Source organism: Salminus brasiliensis, chromosome 17 (genome assembly GCF_030463535.1).
Source record: "Salminus brasiliensis chromosome 17, fSalBra1.hap2, whole genome shotgun sequence".
Classification (NCBI taxonomy): Eukaryota; Metazoa; Chordata; class Actinopteri; order Characiformes; family Bryconidae; genus Salminus; species Salminus brasiliensis.
This window is the reverse complement of record NC_132894.1, coordinates 5,746,914-5,772,018: the sequence shown is the minus strand read 5'-3', so window position 1 is coordinate 5,772,018 and position 25,105 is coordinate 5,746,914. Positions and strand designations below refer to the sequence as shown.

At 42.6% G+C, this 25,105-nt stretch overlaps 1 protein-coding gene across 9 annotated transcripts in view; it reads right to left on the bottom strand.

The window, feature by feature from the left end:
- Positions 1-25,105, bottom strand: part of atp11b (ATPase phospholipid transporting 11B) — a 69,826-nt gene that overhangs the window by 22,450 nt on the left and 22,271 nt on the right. For 6 of the 9 annotated variants that reach the window (XM_072661178.1, XM_072661177.1, XM_072661182.1 and 3 more), the window contains exons 5-28: positions 24,387-24,494; positions 24,063-24,191; positions 22,344-22,447; positions 21,717-21,764; positions 21,537-21,601; positions 20,682-20,763; positions 20,414-20,564; positions 18,616-18,813; positions 18,271-18,429; positions 17,691-17,866; positions 16,371-16,439; positions 16,214-16,287; positions 14,877-14,980; positions 13,341-13,522; positions 9,683-9,886; positions 8,725-8,878; positions 7,134-7,236; positions 5,947-6,092; positions 5,771-5,830; positions 4,023-4,150; positions 3,069-3,207; positions 1,542-1,565; positions 1,092-1,157; positions 222-325 (exon numbers count right to left, since the gene is read on the bottom strand). In XM_072661178.1, the coding sequence (XP_072517279.1) occupies positions 222-325; positions 1,092-1,157; positions 1,542-1,565; positions 3,069-3,207; positions 4,023-4,150; positions 5,771-5,830; positions 5,947-6,092; positions 7,134-7,236; positions 8,725-8,878; positions 9,683-9,886; positions 13,341-13,522; positions 14,877-14,980; positions 16,214-16,287; positions 16,371-16,439; positions 17,691-17,866; positions 18,271-18,429; positions 18,616-18,813; positions 20,414-20,564; positions 20,682-20,763; positions 21,537-21,601; positions 21,717-21,764; positions 22,344-22,447; positions 24,063-24,191; positions 24,387-24,494 (2,777 nt within the window). The remainder of the gene's footprint in view (positions 1-221; positions 326-1,091; positions 1,158-1,541; positions 1,566-3,068; positions 3,208-4,022; positions 4,151-5,770; positions 5,831-5,946; positions 6,093-7,133; positions 7,237-8,724; positions 8,879-9,682; positions 9,887-13,340; positions 13,523-14,876; positions 14,981-16,213; positions 16,288-16,370; positions 16,440-17,690; positions 17,867-18,270; positions 18,430-18,615; positions 18,814-20,413; positions 20,565-20,681; positions 20,764-21,536; positions 21,602-21,716; positions 21,765-22,343; positions 22,448-24,062; positions 24,192-24,386; positions 24,495-25,105) is intronic. The other 3 variants (XM_072661180.1, XM_072661179.1, XM_072661183.1) reach the window with 2 other exon arrangements.

The window sequence follows — 25,105 nt, the reverse complement described above, 5'->3', positions numbered from 1 at the left end:
AGGCATCCTTAAGCTACTGCAAACAGGCTGGAGTCCAAATTTCCCCTCCAGTTAAGAGGACACTCTTCATACACAATATCCTGCATATGTGGAAGAATGGGATTTGAGGGATTGTGTTCACAGCTGAAGTGGCTATTCAGAGCAGATTTACTGCACTGATGTAAACAGTCCGATTTGTGCTGTGTTTTCATGCATTACAGAGGGATAAGTGGTTGCAGTACCAGATGATTCCTCCATAAAACAAGGAGAAGATGAAGTAGAAGGCGATGGAGCCCCATGTGACAAAGTGGTTTATCCACGTCCAGAAGTGTGTCTCCAGGGCCAGCTGTGGACAGGGCACAACAGAGAACATGAATATGAGCCTGTGTTTTAGTTCAGTTTCTAAGGAAAAAGCCTTCTTCAGTTTCAATGGAAGTCAATGTAAACAGAATTTAGTCCAAGTCACACTGGAGAATTTCTATTGGCCCATTTATCCTGAAATTCTGAGACAATACAAAGAAGATTCGTGCAAAAATGGAGATGAAGGGTCTTTATGTGACATCAAGTATTATTTATACATATAAATATACACACACATCTATTAGTGGCGGAGGTTTTCTGATCAGCCATAACATTAACACCACCTGCCTAATACGGAGTAGGTCCCTCTTGTGTTGCTGCAACAGATCTGACAGTTCATGACATGGACAAGATCTCTGAAGGCATCCTGTGCCATCTGGCACCAATGCATTAGCAGTAGATCCTTTAAATTCTGCAACTTATGAGGCATGGCTGTGATCCTGCTGCTGGTTCACCTGCTGTCCTTTCTTGAACCGCTGTCGGTAGTCACTGACCACTGCAGACCATAAAACCCTCTCAAGACCTGCCTAATTTTTTGGATGTGTTCTGACCCAGTCTCTTGGAGGATTTCTCATCAAAGAGAAATCCTCAGATTCTCACGCTTGACCATCAAGAACTGACTATTCACTCACTGCAATTCAGATGCAATTGTAGATGAAGATAATAATGTTATCATTATCATCTTTTAGTGGTGTTAATGTTATGGCTGATCTGTGTAATCAATACCATTGATTGAGGCATGAGTCACTTACCTTTAAGGTTACTGTAATGACCATCACAGTGAACACTAAAGTGCCAAAAGTCCAGTTTCCGAACATCTGCAACAGAAATGACATTAAAATGACTTAAAATAATAAAAATAATAATGATAATAATCAATGACCAGTGCTAAGGGGCTAGTAAGCCCAATTGATGCTAACAAGCTAGAGGACAGCTGTGTCGAAAATATCTTCAGCCTTTAAATTTTGTAAAACGGAAAAACTCAGAACATCGGAAGCTGTTTCTTTTCTTTTCTGTCATGCAAAGCAGAGTGGGAGAATATTTCCAACATCGTGTCCTAACGCACGCCCATAATTGAAGATGGCACTACATCAAAAGAACACTGATGAGTGGCTCTCGTACAGGATGGAAAACCATGCGCCAGTGACAGCTGCTCATTGTAAAGGGGGACATGCATCGACTGTAATCCAATCAACTCTTACCAGCTGCCTGTTAGCTCGCAAAATCTGAAAACATGCAGAGCGTGAAGAGAAAAGGAAGGGAAAAAAAGAGAGAGAGAGAGAGAGAGAGAAAGATGAGAGGAAAAGTGAAAGAAATGGAGAAAAAACAAGCAAAGAAATCTACAAGATGATGTCCGCACCTGGAGCTTCCACCTCAGTGTACATCACAATACCTACGTACAGCAGGTGCGTTTTCTACAGATGTCTTACTACACTACACTAATGTTAGTACGGTAGCAAAATCCATCATGCGAATGCCAAGCAGGCCCCTAAACACTGGGATGAGGAGCAGTGGAAATGTGATCTCTGGAGCGATGGCACTCCATTTAATTCACAATGTCTTTGGTTCTGCCACTACAACTCATCCCAATCATCCAACATCAGTACCTGCCGCTCTCGTGAAGCTGAATGCAATCAAATCCTCACAGAAACTGTTCTGACCTAGTGCAACGTTCCAATCTAGTGTAAAACCCTCTCAGAAGAGCAGAAGGTGCTACTGCTACTGTAGAAAAGGGGTGAAGGGGTCAACTCCAGGGCTGGGCGATATGATAAATATTGTATCACGATATCTAGAGACATTTCACAACACACGATATTTATCATAATACATGTGACCACAGACTAAATACATCAGTAGTGACGGATTCTTAAAACTACTATTCCGATACTTTCTCCTACTGAGTACAATGATTTTTTTTCAAAATCTGTTGCATCTAATTAAATGAAATGTGAAGTTGATTACTGTTTATTAAGCACTAATAGTTTATAAAATGTATCACAATACGATAAAATATCATCATATTGCCCAGCTCTAGTCAGCTCTATTAACAGTAAGCTTGGACAAAAAGGCTTATCTGCTGTACATTGTAGTAAATATTCCTGTTGTGATTCTAATTCACTTACAATGTTGAGACTGTGAGCAATAGCGTCTTACTCTTTACCAATTACCATCTGACTACCAACTGGGCTCATGTCTAGTACTTCTGAATAATTTAGACAGCATGGACACTCCTCCAGCTGTTCATGTTCGCTTGGTTTCAAAAATATTGCCAACCTGGTCCGCTAACCCCTTCTTCTGGACAATACTGTCTATTTGACTCTCCTTAGGAGGGCAGAACTTATGTACTGCAGTTTCTCGTATTCTCATTATCTCAGCATTCTTCACCATACTTTCTAAGTGACGTTAAATTTTTGCGCTAACCTTAAATTAGAATGACTGTACAAAGGGAATGGTTAAATGAGGACACACACAATGGCATGTGAAAGAGAAAAAAGAACAATAAATTTGACAATATCCACACACATTAAAATGACCGTGTCTATCATATCGGCCCAAGACTAATTAACAGCCTTGATTTAATAATAATAATAAACACTGGATGAGCAGGTGTCTACAAATATAGAGCTCCTTGTCCTGGCATGGCATTAAAGCAAGTGTTTGTGAGAATGTGTGTGTGTGTGTGTGTGTGAGTGAGAATGTGTGTGTGTGTTTGGGGGGGGGACTCAGACCTGCCCGTTTCCCATCAGAGTGGTGTCCTCTCCCATCAGGATGTAGGAGCCAAAAAAGAAGATGAAGGCGTGGCAGAAGCCCAGCAGAGTCCAATACAGAAAGGTTTTGAAGGAGAGCAGGGAATTCTTACTGATATCTCTGTGAGAGTGGGCAAGAGAGTCAGAGAGTCTTTGTCAGAGAGTTTGTTAAATATTATCAAAGGTGTTGCCAAATGAACTTAAAGAAAACTTTAAATGTAAATTTTTATTTATTTGATTAAGTTCTGGCAACATTAATATCCAGTATGAAGCTCTAATAACATTAATATCCAGTATGAAGCTCTAATAACATTAATATCCAGTATGAAGCTTTAATAGCATTAATATCCAGTGTGAAGCTCTAATAGCATTAATATCCAGTATGAATCTCTAATAGCATTAATATCCAGTGTAAAGCTCTAATAGCATTAATATCCAGTATGACGCTCTAATAACATTAATATCCAGTATGAATCTATAATAACATTAATATCCAGTGTAAAGCTCTAATAGCATTAATATCCAGTATGAATCTCTAATAGCATTAATATCCAGTATGACACTCTAACAACATTAATATCCAGTGTGAAGCTCTAATTACATATGCATCTAAAAGGAAGTTAGGTAATTAGGGGTTATTATAGGGGTAGTTTGTGGAATGTCAGGTGGCAGGTGTTGCCAAATGTACATTCAGAGAAGTATCCTACAGATTTACTGAGAAGAAACATTTTCAGCTCTAAATGATAAGTTATATATTATATTTAATTATATAATACTTAATTATACAATAATATTATAATACATGACATAAAAAAAAAATCTATACCTGCCCAGGAGTCAATCGTACCAGAGGTGTTCATTATTTTATTCAAATACATCCTAAGCCAATATTTCAGCCTCAACTAGTGCAGCCTTCTACTGAGGTGTGTGATGTACCTGTAAAGTGCTGGTTTGCTCTGCAGCACATGCGGATGAACCAGCTGCTCAAAGAGGCTATACACCAGGATGGGGAGGGAGGTGAAGCAGATGTTGTACAGTGTCAGATACACACTGTCATACAGGGTCTGTAAAACACAGGAGGGGGTGTGAGAGGCAGCACTGCAGTAAAACAACCAGCACTGCTGCTGGAGAAATCTCACACTGCAGATACGGCTGCTTACGGCCACGTTAGTCTGTGCTAACTGTGCTTCTCCAACATCATCCCTGATTCCAGCATCCCTCCTCAACTCTCACTATCAGCTACATCTTTGTCAACTGATTACCACAAGAACTGAGGTGGATCTTTCTGAACTGACAGAGACTGAAAACACTTATAATTGAAGCCAGTGTGTAGCTGCTGCATTCGGTCAATCAGATTATTAAACTTAATAAATAAACTGTACATCTTTATGGTTCAACCTTTCAGAGAGGAGATTATTTTCCAGATCTGTGATCAGCATGGGGTTGTGAGTGGAGTTTCACAGGCTCTTCGTCAGGGATTAAGGACGTAAATAATTCAAAGCTTAACCGTTTACTGACTAGCAAACATGTGAATGTTACTGGCTAATTTAAGGTCATTCGATCTCCAGTAAACAACAATTCATACATGAATGTTCTATCAGTATTTCCCCTTACTTTCCATGTGATGCATCGGTCAGTAGAACACTGCTGAACCAAAACTACTGGAGAATAATTTTTACACAGGGTTCTACATTACACACTACTGGTCAAAGGTCTGGAGTCAATGTTTACAGCAAATCAAGAACAAAGTTCTAATGACCTCTGTGTCCAGAACAAAGTTCTAATGCCACTGACATCCAGGACAAAGTTGTAATGACATTTTAATGACATTGATGTAATTAAAACTTCACTTTGTCCAAAATAAAAGTTCTAATGACCTCTGTGTCCAGAACAAAGTTCTAATGCAATTGATGTCTATAATAAAGTTCTAATGACCTCTGTGTCCAGAACAAAGTTCTAATGTCAATGATGTCTATAATAAAGTTCTAATGACCTCTGTGTCCAGAACAACGTTCTAATGTCATTGATGTCTAGAATAAAGTTCTAATGACCTCAGTATCCAGAACAAAGTTCTAATGCTATTGATGTCTAGAATAAAGTTCTAATGCTATTGATGTCTAGAATAAAGTTCTAATGACCTCGGTGTCCAGAACAAAGTTCTAATGCTATTGATGTCTAGAATAAAGTTCTAATGCTATTGATGTCTAGAATAAAGTTCTAATGACCTCAGTGTCCAGAACAAAGTTCTAATGCCATTGATGTCTAGAATAAAGTTCTAATGACCTCGGTGTCCAGAACAAAGTTCTAATGACATTTTAATGACATTGATGTAATTAGAACTTCACTTGTCCAGAATAAAGATCTAATTACATTAATCTAATTACATCAGTGTCCAGTATGATGTTCTAATTGCATCAATATCCAGAATGAAGTTCTTATAACATTGAGATCTGGAAAACTATTCTGACTAAATCTTTTCAACAGTAGTGTAAATTGCAGAAGTTGGTATTATTGATATTGGCTTTTTAGCCTCTTTAAATCAGTAATAAAAGTTTCAGAAGGGGAAGAGGGAAAGAAGGGCATTAGACAGAAGACACCAGAAGGAAAGCATTTTCACATCACTGAAACACCACACAGTCAAACACATGAGAGACTCCAACAAGCACATAAATAAACACACTTACTTGCTGTGAAAACAGACAGAAGAACTGGTATAAAAACTGGGGTGTGATAAAGCACACATTCTACAAGAAAATAAATACAACATTTCTGTTCAGCAACATGCCTCCATGACAGTTATATAAAACTTAGAATCATAATAATAATAAAGACAAAATCTCAGCAGCTCTGGTAAACGTACCTTGTAGAAAAAGTACTGAACGAGGGTTGCTATTCGAATATAGTAGAAGTGGCCGTGGACGAGCAGTAGTTTGGCAAGGAATTTGAACCTTGCGATTGCATAGTCACTGTTTCGCACAGCCTGTCTTCCTTCTTTTCCCATGATACCTGCGCACAATTGAATTCTGTTAGCTCCATCAGCAGAGTGAGGCAGAGTTACATTAACATTTTAATTACGCAGGAGTTCTCTTGGGTCCGACAGCCCTGCTTCTCTCTGCATCTGTTTGGGGTGAAATCGATTTGATTAAGGCTCTTTAAGACGTTATTCAATCACATTCCTGTTTTTCCCCCTCACTAATCCAATACCCCAACATCCCCCCACAACACTGAAGTGAAGATCTGACCTGACTTGCACTTAGATCTTGTTGGTATTCAGTCTCGGTCTACCTATCCGTCTCTCTGTTCACCTGGACGGTCCCTACATATAAGCTCTAAGGAAAAAATATTGGGACACTGCTCATTCATAGCCTCTTCCAAAATCAAGGGTGTCCAGGGAAGGCGGCTTTCTACTAAATTCTGTAGAACTGCTGAGAGGATTTGATTGCATTCAGCACCAGGAGAGGAGTTAGGAGTGAGGTCAGGATGTTGGATGCTCGCCACCCCACCTCATCATCCCCAACTCATCCCAAAAGTATTGGATGGAGCACCATCATCATCATTTTAGGGAACACTGCTCCACAGCTCAATGCTGGGGGGGGGGGCTTTATACCCCTCTATCCCACACCTGGCTTTAAGCACAGTGCCAATAGGTTCCTGTTTATCTGCTCCATCCAGAGAGTCCTATTCTATTGGCAGCACTTCTCTACAGGGACTAGACAAGCTGTGTATGCAGCTGTGTCAGCAATGGGTGCAACTTAAAGTAGCTGAATGCTTTCATTAGAAGAGGTGTCCACAAACATTTGGACATTGCTTTTGTTAGTAACAGGATCACACTGGCGAATTATTGACTATTCATTAATATTCTGTCAGAAGGTGGTAAAACATTCTACTTAGAACCATCTTGGAAACAATCAAATCTTGATCTCAGAAGTAGGAAATCATGAACCAGAAAACATGTTTCGTTACAGCCCTAACCTTTTCACTTCTAGAATCTGTACACCTCGCGTTAGCTGTGAGCTGTTACATTACATCATATGAACGGTCACTCACCAATACCAACATGGGCCTCTTGGATCATACTGACATCATTGGCTCCATCCCCGATGGCTAATGTAATGGGTTTCTCTGGAGAAGTCTTCAGCAAGCGTACCACCTGCCAAACACACACTGCCATTAGAGCAAGCTCAGGGGGTGAACAGCATGGCAGTGCAGGGCGATTAAGCCCAGACTGAGGACATTAGTGACTGACCTGTGGCACCAGCTGCACAGTGGAGGCTTACAGATGTCTGCACCAAACTGCCCCTTTAGGCCAGACAAAGTAAAGATGCACATTTTCCCCTCTTACCCACAAATGTAGTCCACCGCCAGACGTGTTCGGGGTCATAGGGTTTACTGCTTTGGTTCTGCAGGCTGAGGCTAATGTAGCTAACAAGCAATGAAAGCTTATACCCCACCAATTAGCATTTTGACTATTTATATCCTTGCCTATCTAACAGACATGCTTATGTCGTTTCTGACATTGCATGGCGCCCTGTATTCCATAAACTTGCACTGAAGTGCAAGCTGTTCTTTAAATTGGTGAATTAATTTATAAGGAATTAGCACTGAATTAAATCAGAAGGGTTATTATTCAGTAATTTCAGAAAAAACTAACTGCAAACTGGCCAAGTTATTCCTATTTATTTCTAAATTACAGGAGCGATGGCAGCAAATCTGGGACTGCTGGAGGTTCTGTGGCACACAAGAGGTTAAGAAGCAACAATTGCTGTTGTGTATTGCAGCTTACCGAACCACAGCAGGGACATGAAACCTGCTTTGGCTTTTTGTCTAGGTGTGAAAGGAGTCTGAGGTGCTGGAGGTGGGTGTGGCTTAAAGCAGTAATCAGTTTGTAGGACGTAGAAAGTGAGTGTGAGGTGCTCCAAGTAGGTGTGACTTATAGATGAAAAGGTGAATTAGTACTAAATTAAATACTAAGTATTAATATTCCTTAATAATCAATTGCGATATTACTGCCTGTAATTCCTAAAATACATTTACATTTAAGGCATTTAGCAGACACTTATGTCTGTGCCTTGCGATTAACCAAAGGATAACTTTAGCTAGTTTGAAAAGGCTTAGACTCTACTAAACACTAGTCAATAAGGTGACCACTCTGCTATTCGCCCAAGTACTCTCGGAAGAGGTGGGTCTTCAGTCTGCGTTTGAAGACAGCGAGCGTTGGACTCTGCCGTTTGAAAACCCAGGGGCAGTTCGTTCCACCACTTTGGTGCCAGGACAGAAAAAAGCCTGGTTGCTTGTCTTCTGTGGATCTTAAGGGATGGCGGGTCGTGCCGAGCCGTACTTGAAGCTGGAAGGGCTATAGGTGCGGATCGGCTTTGGACCATTGCCATCAAGTACGGAGGGGCTGGTCTGCTCTTGGCTTTGTAGGCCAGCGTTAAGGTTTTGAATCTTATGCGGGCAGCAGCTACAGGAAGCCAGTGAAGAGAGAACGCAGCAGTGGAGAGAGGCTGAATTTAGAAACGTGTATTGTGCAACCCTGGGATAATGGCGCTTCCATGCACTTAAGAGGTAAAAGTGCATAGGTGCATGGACTGAATACATGTGAACACCTGCAGACCCACAGCAGGGAAATGAAACTTGCCTTGGCTTTCTGTAAGGGTGCCATCCTGCAGCAGAGCACGGCGGAGCAGTTTTTACAGACTTCCATAAAGAGCTTCTCGTGCTCCCGAAGAGCCAGAGACAAACTTGCGCCGTCCACCACCAGCCCGTGCTGAATCACATGGTCGTCTTTGATCCTGCACACACACACAAACACGGTGTTAATCAGGATTTGATTGCTGTGTAGGAATGGTTTATCTAGCTACATTTTACACACTGCTACCCCCAACACACACCTCTCCCTTCAGACTAATCACAGAGCAAACACCCATGTGACTTCTACGTGAGTCAGCAGTAGAGGGTGTCTGGTGCATTTACATTTATGGCATTTGTCTGATGTTCCTAACAAGGAGGATGTAGCATTTGGATTCTTGCCCAAGAACTCTTACTGGTGTAGAGCGGCGGGCTCACCCTGCCGCCCTGGGAATTGGACTATAGTCTGCCCTGAGGAAAAGCAGTGTTATCCACTACTCTACAACAACAAGAGGCGGACTAGCTACAACTTCAAACTATCATTTACAGAAATATCTACAGTTTAAACTCCATACTGATTCTCAAACAAAACACTGAAAGTGGGTGTGGCTTAGTGCAGAAATTAGTGGTCAGTGTTTGAAGTGGGTGCGGTCTAAAGTAGAAGTTTGAGAGGTGCTGGAAGTGGGTGTAGCCTCAAGCAGACATGAGTGTGATGTGCGGAATATGGATGTGGCTTAATGTGAAAATGAAAATGAGCGTGAAATGCTGGAAATGGGTGTGGCTAAAGGAAGACATTTGTGAGGTGTGACTTAATGTAGAAGTGTGGATGAGGTGCTGAAATTAGTGTGGCCTAAAGAAGACAATAGATTGACTGGTGCCATAAAAGCAGTTAATTTCGATACCCAGCCTTCTTACGGAGGGATGGACGAGAGGAGAAAAAAAAAAGGGGAGAAGGGTAAGTGGATTACCTGCGTGCGAGTCTCCGGAGCTGTTCTGCACACTCATGGTCAGATTTCTGCTGTACTAACTCCAGGATGTTCATGGTTCGGTGGAAATGACCACAGGAGAGGCTCACGCTGACAGCGGTTTCGTGCTTATCGCCCGTGAGCACCCACACCTTAATCCCAGCCAGCCGGAGGGCCTCGATCGTCTCCTGCACCTTCTCCTGCAGCCTAAAAACATACACACAAAAATATACAGACATGAAAATGTTAGAGCACCCAATTAGAAAGCAAACATCATGGCAAGACTAAAGTGTCTGGAGTAACGTGCTTTGGACAGAGGGGTTTTGTCCTGATTTTTCTTTTTTTTTTTTTTTTTTGGGGGGGGTGTATTTGGGGGTGAGGTGACAATTTTCATCCTCACACACCTTCCATTAAAATCAAACCTGTGATCTCTTTCTGACGGTAGTTGTTGTACATTGACATTAACTGTGGACCGATGAGGACATGGTTGTCTCTGCTCTTGGGCTGAACTTGCAAAGGATGGTATTTGTGGTGGATGGTGAAAGGATGGTGATTTCGAATTGTTCTGAGACTGTTTTAAATCCCTTCCCAGACTCATCTCAGAGAGCTCTTTGCGAGCCCATGATGAGCCTACTCACGTAGACATTTAGCTTGGCTTGCTGCCTTTGTTTGACGGCTAAATAAGACCGGCTCCTGAAATATCCAGATGTTTAAATGTGTTAAAAATGACACATGAAGGTTTTAATAGATTGTTCAATTTTTAAATTTTTTTCATTGAGGCCAAGTTCAGTGAGTTAACACTGCATTCAATGCCTACACACACACACACACACACACACACACACACACACACACACACACACACACACACACACACAAAATACAGTGTCCCCAGATCACACTGATGAAGACACAGACATTCCCCACTGGGTGGAAACACACTGACGAGGAAACAGGAGGAAAAAGTGAGAAAAGGGAAACACACAGGAGACTAATGACTTCTCCATTTGCACACAGCCTCTTTGAAGATGGGAGACTTTGTGTGGTGTGTGTGTGTGTATGGCGTCACTGCAGCACCCTGCCTGCCACGGGGCAGAATTAATGAAGCACAGAGCAAAGGCTCAGGCAGATGGCATGAGCTGGCCTCACAGTACACACACACACACACACACACACACACAAGAACTTGATGGCTTGTAACAGTATGGCTGTTTTGAGAGCTATGGAGATCTGCTCTGTTCTTCACAGGTGGCTTCTGCTCCTATATAGAAAGCCCCACCCCACACGTTTCTTACACAATAGCCTCCAAACTTCACACCCTCTACAGTTTAGTACCTCTATAGTCGCTTGAGTGTGGCGTAAAAGCACAATCATACCCTTCCCCAGTGGCCCAGTGCCCAAATGCCAGCCCTGTCATCAAGAGGTCGCGGGTCCAATCCCTGGTGATACCACCTCCATCTGTGGCCAGGAGTCCCAGACAGGTTCACTGGCCTTGCTCTCGCTCTGGGTGGGTAGGATGGCCCTCACTTTCCTCCATCAATTGTGTTGAGCTCCAGTTTGGCAATATGTGGTGGAAGGCTCCGAGTGGTCCAGTGAACAAAGGCAAAGGCAGTATGAAGCGAGAATCGCTGGTTCCAATCCCGATCATGCTGTCGGCCATCAGCCCGAGAGCGCACATTTGGGCTTGCTCTCTCTGGGTGGGCAGATGGTGCTTCCTCTCTCCACTTCACTTCAGTGTGATGCTGGCCGGTGCATCAGAGCTGGGTACCCGGCGCATTCCCTGGCACCAGGCGCAAGAGTTGTGGTGGAGCTTCACATGACTTGATGGAAGCAGATGCTAGCCTTCGTCCATGTAAATAGGAATCTCGGTAAAATAAGAGGGAGCAAGGCTGAACAAAGGGAAAAGCCCCCTTATTATTAAACATTAGTTTACCAGCGATGGGAAAGTGTTCTTAAGATCTTAAGGCGTCTTTCAGTGTTACGTTTACAAGTCTCTCCGCCAATGGACAGGGGCATGGTCTTGGACAGGAGCATGGTGTAAAAAAAGTATATGGACACCACTTATCATTAGTAAATGCAGCTAATTAAGGATGCACCCATTTCTTATACAGGTGTTCAGTTGTGCACACCACAGAAAAGCACTGCTAACAGAACAGGATGCTCTGAAGCTGCTGGACATGGGTCTGAAGGGGCATAAAGCCCTCCCCCCATGGAGCACTGGAGTGATGGAGCTCCACCCGATATCTTTGGGATGAGTTGAATGCAGAACTTACCGTCCAACATCAGAACTTGACCCCACTAATGCTCTTGTGGAGCTGAATCCAGTCAAATGTTTAATACTTTTGATTTAAGGGTAAACACTGTAAGAGTCTACAAACGTCTGGACATGCCTAAAAACCGCAGCTTTAGATGGATGCATGCACGCTGAAGTGGAGAAGACTCAGTGAGAAGAACAGTACATTTGCTGAAGCCCTCCATCCTGGAGAGTCATTCTAAAGTCAGGAATGTCTCTGCTAATCCTAAAGCCAGGAGATTGGGGAGTGTGCAGTGTTTCTCAGAGTGCGAGCTGGAGAGCTAAGCCTTTGTTGCATAATTGCTTTAATGGTATGTGACTGCTTGTTGAAATCGAAATGACAGGCTGATCAGTGCGATTACACACACCGAACTCAGGAGCTGAACCGAGCCTGGCTGGCTTCGGGCTCGCAACACCATGCCGGCTCACACGCACACTGTGAACGTGAATGTAATCTGTGCCCCTTTTACCATTTTAAGCACCTCACGGGGCTACTGTAGTGAGGGATGATCCATCGCAGGCTCAGCAGAGAGACAAAAAGATGAGGCTAATGTAGCTAATAAGTAATGGGAGCTTTGATTAACAGTTAGCATGGTGCATTCCTAAATCATCGCACACACTGTGGAGGTGTTCAGTAATTTTCAACAGATTTGCTTATGTGGTTTCTGACACTGTGTGGCTCACTGTTACAGTACTAGGGCTAAAAGTACAGAGCAGCTCAAAACAGTAGCCGAAGTCAGAAGAACTACATACACAGCAGAAACACAGTGGCATATCGGAACACGTACAAATGTACAAAATGCTCCCTTTTCTGATTTATGACATTGTCGTATGACCAATTTTTGAGAATTTTAACTCCCCACCCACTAGCTAGGACTTCACCACCCTATCATGTAACAACACCAATGCTGGGAGGGTAAAAGCTAGTGAGGATCCAGTTGATCATTTGCACCCATTGCTGACAGTTATATCATGCCAATAGAATAGACCTCTCTGGAGCAGATAAACATTGGGCATTGGGCATGGTGACAACAGGTTCAAGCGTGGGTTAGAGGTGTATAAAGCCCCCCCAGCATTGAGCTGTGGAAGAACTGTGTTCACTGGAATGATGGTTGGTGCTCCATGCAAAACTTCCAGGATAAGTTAGGGTGATCAGGTATTTAACAGCAGGAATAATGAATGAGTCAGGAACTAATGAATGAGTCAGGAACTAATGAACGAGGTGTCCCAAAACTTTTGTCCACTTAGCGTATAACCTGTGGGTGCTCAGACGATCAGATTTGGGGCCACAGAATATGGGCAACAGTCTTGTTTACACTCTGATGGTCTTGTGTATGTGTGTGTGTGTGTGTGTGTGTGTTGACTCACTTGTCTTCCACGCCGGTGGCTCCCAGCAGCTCCAGGTCTTTCTCGATGAAGCTGAAAACATCAGCCAGCCGCTCCTCTCTCTGCTGCAGGGCCGTTCGAGCCTCGTGGATTCGTTGCTCCACCTCCTTATACTCCTCCGCACTGAAGAGCCTGTAGGCCACCACCAGCGTCCGCAGACCTTTCTGAGAACAGGAGAGCCAGGACACCTGTATTAGGCACTATGTAGGCTTTATTACTGTCCTCACTGAGGATGTTTTAGGTCTTAGGAACTTCATAATAAGTACATTCATGTCTGTCTGTATCTACCACAGACTGTGGCGGTCCAAGAAAAAATACCTTAACCCGCTTTAGTTGGAGTAACTGTCTGTACTGTCCAGGGAAGAAGGCTTTCTACTAGGTTTTGGAGCACTGTAGTGAGGATTTGATTTCATTCAGCGACAAGAGCGTTAGTCAGGATAGGATGTTTGATGATTACCACCCCACCTCTTCCCCAACTCATACCAAAAGTATTGGATGGAGCACCATCCATCATTCCAGAGAACACAGTTCTTCCACTGCTAACAGGCAAAGGGTTCGTAGAAACTGTAAACTATGAAAGATCAAATACTTCTTCTAACCCTCAATACCATCAAATCCTTAATATTAATATTAACATTAATCAGCATTATTTGGCCATTGATTACTGAGATCTGCAGCTCACTCAGTTTCAGTGTGTGTGTGTGTGTGATCTCCAGCCTCAGTTTCATGGGTGTGGCCCTGCTGGTTTTACTGTAATACTAACATTAATATACTTTTCACTCGCCAGTAAGCTACTGCAAGGTGACCATCTCTAAACTTTTAATCCACACCATGTTAGTGTTTGTATAGTAAAATAAATAAAGAAAGAAAGAAATAAAAATAATAAATACATAACAATAATAATAAAAATTCAGTAATTACACTACAGTAATTCTGTAATTATGTGGTGGTTCAGTGGTTAGAGCACTGGGTTATCAATCACAGACAGGTTGTGGGTTCAAATCTCGGGTTTGCTAAGCCCGAGTCAGGCCTTAACCCCTTTCTCTAAGGAGCATGGCTGCCTCTGTGCTCGGACCCCAAATTTCTAAGATGGGATATGAAGGCGACAATCTGTGGTTAGAATGCGGTGTTAATAATCACAGGGTTGTGAGTTTGATTCTCAGGTTTGCCGAGCCGCCACTGTTGAGGACTTGAGCAAGGCCCTTAACCCTTAATCGCTGACCCTGTGCTCTGAATCTGTGGTTAGAGTGCAGGATCACAGGATCACAACAAAACATCAGCAGGTTGTTGTTTCTATTTATTAATAGCTGCTAATGCTGAATTTTCTGAAGATATGTGCCATTACGAGACAAATGCTGTTTGATTACGGTTTAATTTCTCAAGAATGGAGCTGGGAATTGGAATGGTTTCCACTATAAAAACCACTTCTTAAACCCCCCTGATATCCTTTATGGTTTTGTTTGTGCATTATTATTACATCCCTACAGTCCGCAATGCAGATGCTAGACTGCCTCTTACCAAAGCGAACTCGTCCACATGCAACCTCGTCTTCTCTATTTCCCCGCTCTTTGTGTAGGGAAGAATTGCAGACTCAGCTCCTTTAGTGAACAAGATCTTCTCCCCTGAAATACACAAAACAGCCCTACATTAGACCAACCAGCGGAAAAAGTAAAGCAGTGCTCGTCAATGAACGGGTTTACTCAGGGTCTTTAGTAAAATAGAACAAGCGATTAGAGTACAGATTTGTTTTTTATTGATTTATTTGTGTATTTTTTTTTTAAGCTATGCTAATATCTGATTCCACATACAGTCACCTGTAAACATAAAAACAGACAGACATCACACAGCTAAAACAGACTGGATTAGATTCTACAGCAGTTTTATACAATTAAGAACCATTAATACAAACCCAAAACCCTACATACACTGTATGGACAAAAGTATTGGGACACCTGCTCTTTCGTCGTTTCTTCGAAATCAAGGATATTAAAAATAAGCTTCTCCTGCTTTTGTTGGAGTAACTGTCTCTACTGTCTAAGAAGAAGACTTTCTACTAGATTTTGCAGCATTGTCAGAATTTGATTGCATTCAGCGACAAGAGCGTTAGTGAGGTCAGGATGTTGGATAATCACCTGGACGGACATTATATCCATTTAGGACCTGGTATTGGGTATGGTGCTCCAGATAGTCCAATTGCACTGGCAATACATGTCCACAGGGACAAGACAAGCTAAGGGTCAGCTATGGGTGTACCGTAGAATAGTCTAATTTATTAGAAGGGATGTCCACAAACATTTGGACATATAGTGTGTATTAGTTTGTCAATACATCATAATAAATGATATTTTTCTATTTAAACACATTCTTAAGCAACAAAACGAACCCAAAACAGTGTCTTGTACTTAACCCCCCGACCGGGCCAGACGATAACATAGGGTTTTTCACGTGCAACATCAGGTTTCAGCTGGCAAATCTCAATTCTAGGAAAAAAGCTAGTACTCCACCCATCACATGATGCTACCATTGCTGAAAGGATTAAAGCTAGCATGTGCTTCCTTCAAGACTGCTGCTAATGCAACATCATAGAGCTCATGGAGCTCAACACACTTGGAGGGGCACAATAACGGCTGACTGTTCTCATCGGACAGGTCTTACAGTGCCAGAAACCACACAAGTGAGTCTATCAAACATTTGACAACTGAATTAAAGGACAGTGTGTGATCATTCAGGCCTGCAGTTGGCATCTTGCTAATTGGTGAGGTATAAGGGTCTATTGCTTATTAGCTAAATTAGCCTCTTAGCTCCAGTGAAGAAACTAAAAAGTAAAAGCTGCGGCTGATCGACGGCACACTCACCCAATGGGGTCTGCAGGATTACACTCATTCGCCTTCGGTTGGGATCAAACTCCAACACATGCAGGAGTTTATACCTGTGAGGGAAAAGGTGTTAAAAGTGGCTGTTTACGGTCTTATTTGGAGTCTCCATCAAAAAACGATCTTAAACTCGGCTTACTTTTCAGATTTCCCAAACGTTTTGATCTCCATGGTTTCTCCTTTGCTTCCTGTGAACATCACACCCATCCTGCAGAAACATCAGGTCAAATTCATCAGGACAATGTGACATAATAATAAAGGAAAATAAATATGAACATATGGCTGCGACAGAATGGATCCCTATTCACTGACTATCTCGGAGTGTCAGCTTGGCAAAGTGTAATTTCAAGCATGATTTTGAAGGCACTCCAGTATCTCCCACAATGCACTGGAAATTTTTAGTGAACAGTGTAGCTCACTACATCATCTGAATGTTTGCACATAAGCAAGTGACTGTAGTGTTTCCTCTAGGAGTTTATCATCATTGGCAGCATACCAATAAATAAAATGAGGAAATATGACACAATAGATGAAACACTGTGAGGCTAGACTGCAAAACGGATTCATTTATACATATTATACAGCTTTCACCCACTGTGAACTGGCTGTTTCTGAGCTGAAAGACACCAGCTAATGTTACTATCCTTGTCCTGTACAGCTGAAGTAATCTGAGCTTAGCATTTGTCAGCTTTTGCTTACCAAAAGACTATCTGCCTTTCTTTGTGTGAATGTCAAGTCACATGTGATCTACTGTGGCTTTTCGCTGGTGAGCGTGCCTCCATTATAAACGACGGATTCAATTTTTTGGAGGCGGCGCATCCGCTGTACCGCAGGCTTTATGTTACATTGTGAATGAATTCACTGTAAAACCGGCCTAACTTTACTTTAGCTGGTTTAATCTACCCTTCTCGTCTCTCCTCTCCCTGTCTATTTCGACTTTATTCATTAGAAATAAAGAAATATTGGATGGTTATGAGACACTGTGTGTGTGTGTGTACAGAGATTTAAACAGGACACTAAACACATGAGGAAGTGTCCGAATTCATTCTACTGTTTCAGGCACAGGGCAGCCAATCAGAACAAAGCTCATTATCATGAATCAATCTTAAAGGCACAGCCTTGAAAGGGATCAAGAGAGGTTGGGAAAATGATGGTGAAACAGTTTTTGGTTCATAAACCCACTAAAATATCATAACAGGACCTCAGGGCACAGGGCATTAAAACACTACATTAATGCAGGATATGAGTCTGCCAAGGTCAGAATGAACTTCGGCTGTCACAGGTTTTTAATTTTGTTAACCTTAAAGGGCAAATTTTTTTATTTAAACATTTATGCAGCGGCATGAGGAGCCTCCTCCTGGCCGAATTATGTCTCTTTGGTGTCGCCTGCCAAGATGATGCTGCGTGTTTGCACTCGGCAATGTGGGCAGAAAAAAAAAAGCAGCAGATTTGCCTTCACCTCTTAGTGGCTTCCACCAGGGCCTTCTCGTCAGGAGAGGAGGCGTAATACTCCATCTGTGCGGTGAATCCGTTGGCGTGGGAGAAGGGGTCCCCCGGGCCGTCTGTCTGGTCGTAGCTGATCTGCACCGTGTGGCACAGAGACACGGCTTTTAGGAACAGCTCCTCTTCCCTGCTCTGAAAGACACACAGAACAATCCGACTTTGCTGCCTTGAAATAAGAGACTATGACAGTACATGAGAGTATGTCAATATCAACACTGTTAAAGTTGCAAATACAGCTACTTTTAAATTCATTACTTTACGTTTCTGTGACGTCAAAGAAGCTAAAAATAAATAAATAAATAAATAAATAAATAAATAAATACCACCAATAAAACACATACAACTATCATTTTAAAAATATGAAAAATAAATAATATGATACTAATAACAACAACAATAATAATAATAATAATAATAACAATTAGGACACGGCAACAAAAACAGCCTGTTTAATTCTAAAGGATAAAAAGTGTTTAGATGCATAAAGTCATACAAATAGACTACTTGGACAAAAATATTCCTGAGACACGTCTTACCAAGCGGGGGGCAGAAGAGTCTGGTGTGTCGTCCGTCATTCCTTCAGGGACGAGCTTCCCGTTGATCTCCTGGTATTTAATGCCGTTGATGGAGCATTCCTGGAACTGCATCTCGTTCTCAGTCAAGGTGCCTGTCTTGTCAGTAAAAACGTACTCCACCTAGGCCACAACATTAGCATTTATTTTTTTTCGTTTATTTACTCTCCAAAGTCTCCCATGGCGCCATGCCTCGTTGAAACGATGTGTTAAGTGTAGATAGCAAACATTCAATCCATCTCACAATAGTGTTTAGACAAAAGAGGAAATTTTATTCTGAATGTAATTTAATAACAATTGAGCACTGACCTGACCCAGCTCCTCATTGAGGTCGGAGGTGTTGACCTGTGCCCTTTGGTCACTTTCCTCATGGTACAGGTCAAGGTCCCAGCCAATGAAGAATGAGCCCAGAAACTTCTGCATCTCCACGGTAACGTACAGGGAAATGGGTATGATGAAGTTGTACAGAACCAGGAAGGCCAGGAAATCTGATATAAACTTCAGAATCTGTAAAAGACACACACACACACACACGGCCTTTTCAAACAAACACAAGAGGAAGTGGGAAGGCAGCAGATTTAACTCTGAGTGACAGCAGGCAGCGGGCAGCCAGACAGGCCGTCTCTGCTGCTCTGTCAAAATATTTGCAGCGATATTCACAGCTCTAATGCAGAAACAGAGCACTGATACGCAGCTGAAGTAATCCACATGTTTGGTGTGCTTCCAGGTGTTACTGTGCTGGGCGTGGCGTTCGAGAAGGGTTACAGGGCCGGGCGGGGCGTTCGAGAAGGGTTACAGGGCCGGGCGGGGCGTTCGAGAAGGTTTGCGTGGCATTCCAGGGGGTTACAGTGCCGGGCGTGGCGTTCGAGAAGGGTTACAGGGCCTGCCCGAGTGTTCGAGAGGGGTTACAGTGCATTCGAGAAGGGTTACATGGCTGGGCGGGGCGTTCGAGAAGGGTTGCGTTGCGTTCAAGAGGGGTTACAGGGCCGGGCGGGGCGTTCGAGAAGGGTTACAGGGCCGGGCGGGGCGTTCGAGAAGGGTTACAGGGCCGGGCGGGGCGTTCGAGAAGGGTTGCGTGGCGTTCGAGAAGGGTTACAGGGCCGGCCCGAGTGTTCGAGAGGGGTTACAGTGCATCCGAGAAGGGTTACATGGCCGGGCGGGGCGTTCGAGAAGGGTTGCGTTGCGTTCAAGAGGGGTTACAGGGCCGGGCGTGGCGTTCGAGAGGGGTTACAGGGCCGGGCGGGGCGTTCGAGAGGGGTTAGAGTGCATTCGAGAAGGGTAACATGGCCAGGCATGGCGTTCGAGAATGGTTACAGGGCCGGGCGTTCGAGAAGGGTTGCATGGCGTTCGAGAAGGGTTACAGGGCCGGGCGTGGCGTTCGAAAAGGGTTACAGGGCCGGGCGTGGCGTTCGAAAAGGGTTACAGGGCCGGGCGTGGCGTTCGAAAAGGGTTACAGGGCCGGGCGTGGCGTTCGAAAAGGGTTACAGGGCTAGGCGGAGCGTTCGAGAGGAGTTACAGGGCCGGGTGGGGCGTTCGAGAGGGGTTAGAGTGCATTCGAGAAGGGTAACATGGCCAGGCATGGCGTTCGAGAATGGTTACAGGGCCGGGCGTTCGAGAAGGGTTGCATGGCGTTCGAGAAGGGTTACAGGGCCGGGCGTGGCGTTCGAAAAGGGTTACAGGGCCGGGCGTGGCGTTCGAAAAGGGTTACAGGGCTGGGCGTGGCGTTCGAGAAGGGTTACAGGGCCGGGCGTGGCGTTCGAGAAGGGTTACAGGGCCGGGCGTGGCGTTAGAGAAGGGTTAGAGGGCCGGGCGGGGAGTTCGAAACCTAAAAAAAAACAATACCTTGAATCCGCATACCTTTACAAATTTGACTTTTTTTTTCATAAACAGCTGTAATACAATCCAATACAATAGGAATTAAAACTGGCCTGTTTTTTTGCAGCTATATATGGAGCAGGGATTGCATGGCACTGTTTACAAATTGTTTAGACATCCCCACAACCCTGTATCTACACTGTGCTGCCTGGCTCCTGTAGAACACACTCCTAACTCCTAATTTCCGAGCTAAAGTGACAGTTTGATGTACTGGGATGATCTGTGGTCTTGCCTTGCTGCTGTTGCGTTCCTGCTCAGTTTTCTCGTTGTAGAAAGGCTCGTCCCACTTGTTCTCTGCCTGCCAGGCATACTTTAATATGGTGCTGAGAATGGCCTCAAAAAGCAAGATCCCCAAGTAGATGATGAGAAACGTATTCATCGACCTGAGAGGCGGGAGAGGGAGAGAGATTACAGTCATTACTGAGCAAAATGAATCCAATAAATGAGGGGGACAAAAAAAAATGAGACTTTTAAAAAGAAGAAAGATAAAGCTCACGTACTTCTCCACTGCTGAGCGCTTCTGGGACTTGCATTTGTAATTTAGAGCCATCTTTGATTCCATGCCTGTGTACACGGCCACACCTGAGTGGAAACAGAACACAACAAGCCAAAAATATTAAAATCACATCCACATCCTACATTTCTGTTGTATTTCTTTGTTCTCTTGAGATCCACTTATGATATGTGTATGGTTATGTACTAAAGCAATGATCATTCATATGATCCATTTTCCTGCCTTTCATGCCATAAAATTACAGGCTGTGGTTGTCATTGTGCCTTTAGGACTAATATCCATAATTAAGATCTGTGCTGAATTTTCTTTTGACGTCACAAACACTGAACTTTTAAACTAATCATTTTTGAAGCTTAGAACAAACTGATCTTACGGATATTGACTGGTGAGACAACCAGTACAATTAGGCCCTTTAGTGATATTTACAACCTACTCTCCTTGCATTTTTCCACAATTTGGGTCCTTTAAACAAATACTCCAGCATTTTTCAACTGAAGCAACTGACCATAGGCTTTTTAACTTACTCTTAAACCTAAACTTGATGTGTGATAAGCTACCAGAGATGGTCTTAAATGGTACAATACAGACATTATAGGACGGACCCTTCCCAGATTTCACCCCACATGCATTCCTTGGTGTGGCTAAATTGGACCTGACTAGTTTTGATTATCTACATTTATACACACTTTTAACCTGAAACCTAACTTCATGCACTGACTGTACCCTCCAGCACATATTCATTAGGGTGGATGGAATTAGCTAATTAAGCAATTTTTAGATTAGATGCAAATATACACATACTACAGTAATACTAGTGAGACAAACACACTCTAAAACATACCAAAAATTTCTTTGGTGTTTTTCAATCTTGCTCCACGAAGCAGGAGGTTTTCTGGTCCTAAAGGTCTAAAAGAAAGCAAAAAAGAATTAGGTCTACTCCACTGTCTCAAATTATGACTCTGTAATGGAAATTGCAGAAGGTTTCCTAACAAAGTGCTGACCAAGGTGTGTCCAAACCTACCTCACAATCTCCTCTCCTTGTTGCGTTACTGTTATTCTCCCAACAAACCTGAGAGAGGGAGACACTTGAGCTGAGTGAAGCAAAAACCACTAATAAAATGAGGAGTGAGTTGGAACTGCTGGCAGTCTGGCCTATTCTACAAAAACCCTATAAAATGAGCGGAGGGATTTGCAGAATAGGTATTTTCCAGTAAAAAGTGGTTTCCAGAGGGCTTGGTTGGTTCTGATACAAGGGATTTAAACAAGGGATATTTTCTTTTAACATTAAAACATTAGCAGTGAAATTCAGTCAGTCACAAAACCGGTCAACAAGTCCTCCAAGAAGGTTGGAGTGATTTAAATAAATAAATAAATAAAATAAACCCACATTAACCATCATTTGGCAATATATTACAATTTTTGTTAGCAGTCAAGCTTTAGCTTCAGGAATAAAATTTAATCAGGATTATCCTCTCTCTTAGCCCATATTTCAAGCGCTCTAACTGAGTTAACACTGAGTTGAAAGACTGCTGTGATTGGCTAAGAGGCTTGCCAATCATAACTCTGAGAACAGTTGATTAAATCGTGACGAAATATGAGATTACACGCCGTCTGGCCGGGAAGGCAATTTTACACCCGTATCTGTTACCTGTACAAATCTGCTTCTGGTTGCTGGCACTCCACCACAGCCTGTAGAGCCTCCAGCCGAGACACGGATTGGGACACAGCCGTCTCTGGGACTGCATAGTGAGTCTGCACAGAAACACCAACAGGAAACGTAATACAGGCTTAATTTAATTTCAGCAGTGTAGACAGAGGACAAGCATCTCCATAACATTCAGCATCACTTTATATTTGAGTCTTCTAATAACTGTGTAATTACACATTAACCCATGTAATAACAGTGTAATAACAGGTGACTATTTACTGTTAGCTGCAATACAGCAGTACAACTTATGGAAACCGCAGTTCTTACTCAGGCGCCTTAGTAGGTTAAGGAGCAGTTTGTATAATTACCCTCATGTTTAAACACAGGAGTGAGCAGTATGCCGTTACAGCTATTGTGATACACTGTGTAATTACATAATTCAACACAAAAACCGAAGCACATGTAATTACACGAGCTGGGCTGCATCTGCAACAGCGAATATATTACCAGAGATATATATATATATATATATATATATATATATATATATATATATATATATATATATATATATATATATATATATATATATTACACGGCTAGTTACACGGCTTTTGTTTTTGCATGATTAGTAATGTGCAACAACAACATTTATTAGACACTAAATATAAAGTGGGACCAAACATTGTACACCATTAAACAGCAGTATGCATTTTACCACAGCAAAGGATTGTAAGATTCCCTTTGTCGTCATTTTAATATAATTTAATATTACATTTAATATAATGTAAAAATATTTGGACATTTCATTGATATCAATTCCTAGTTTTACTGTCAACTTTAAATAATAATAAAAAATATATATACATACACACACATATATATATATATATATATATACATACATACACACATGTATATATATATATATATATATATATATATATATATATATATATATATATTTCTTTTAATTCTTAATTTTCCTTCCTAATTTAAATGGGGGAAAAATTGCCCAACCCACTCATTAGGACGTACTTGCAATGCTCTCAACACTAGGACGGTAAAGACAAGATCATGCTTCCTCTGATACATGTGAAGTCAGCCGGCCCAGCATCACTAGACAGTCAACATGCTTGGCGGTAATCGCCTGTGCTGGCCAGAATCACACCAAGATTGATGTGAGGAGAGACTGCCATCCATCCAACCACCCTGAGAGAGCATGGCCAGTTGTGCTTGCTCAGGCTCCGGCTGCTGATGGCAAAGCAGCACAACCTGCCATTTGAACTGTTCAGTGCCCTTTTTGACTTGATTTGGTTTAATTATCACGGCATTCAGACAATTTGACAATGTCAAAGAAAGGACAGCAGAGTTCAAGTGTAGCAAAAATGTAGATCCAGAGCAAAGTAAACATGACAACAATCAAGAAATCGTGTCATTTAAAGATAAAGCCAGATTATATTAGAAATGGACACCTTTACTCTCAGCGTTAAAGGGTTAATTAGTTTAGCACTAGGTCTGACTTACTGCTCCATTAGCACGAGGCACTGAAAAGCTATAAGGAGAATGAGAATCTACATTTCACACTGCAGTGAAATATCACACATGCTTGACAGATCTCGAGCGGGTTAGGAAGTCTAACTAAGTGCAGAACAGTGGGGGTTGGGAAGACGGGTTCATTAGATCGTATGGCGGCTTTAAGACACGGAAAGAACAGACCTTTAGATTAGTCTCCCCGTCTAAACTGGCTGTGGTGATGTGGCAGGTTCCCTCAGCTCGATCCGACGACAGGAGCACCAGGTCGGCAGGGAACGTCTCATCTTTGGCTACTCTCACAATGTCTCCCACCTGCACATAAAGAGGAGACAACTCTCACTTGCAGAAGAAAAGGGCTTCAGCTTCTCCCTTATATACGTGTAATCTTGTAAAGCAGGGGTGAGCAAACGTCTCGTCTTGGCAGGTTAAAGTGTGGCTGAGCGCTAAATATACAGTACAATGGGCTTATGTTAAAGCAGTGTGTCCGAGACCGAGTGTGAAACTCACACGTATGTTTTTGGAACGCGTCTGAACCAGACTGCCGCTGCGCACCACGAACACTGGAGCTCCATTCACTTCATTATCTGCTTTGTGCCTCAGCCAGTCCTCATATCCCTGCAGAGTGGGAGAGTGTGCGTAATTAGACAGAGAGAAAATGCATTATTTTCTTACTCAAGAAAACACATCATAATAACAGGACACATCACATACTCTCACACTTCAACAATTAATCCCCGTTTCAGAAACTGGCCTGATGTTCTATTTATCTCATAAGTTTGACGCCGTACTCCCTTTTAAAACACTTACGAAAACAGTTAGCTAAAGACTTCAAAGTTGACCACAACAGGAATCCTTTACTGTTATTTTATAGAGAATCGAATCAAAATATGCCCCACTTTTTATGTTCCTAGACAGCACTGTTATTTATTTTTTATTTATTTATTTTTTATTTATTAATTGTTATTATGTTAGCGATATTTTGCGCATCAAAACTTAATGGAAACTCGTCCAGATAGAAGCTGGAAACAAATAGAAGAGCTAATAAACAGTGCAACACTACTGCTTGTATTACTGTTGATGTGCGGTGCAGCCATCTTGGTTTTTTAACTCTGGGTTGGTGAGGCTTTTTTCATGTAACTTTCCAAGTAATCAGCCTTGTGGGGGGCACTCCAGTAAAATTTTCCGGCTTGGAATTCAGAAATTCTGACATCTCAGTTCAAATGGAA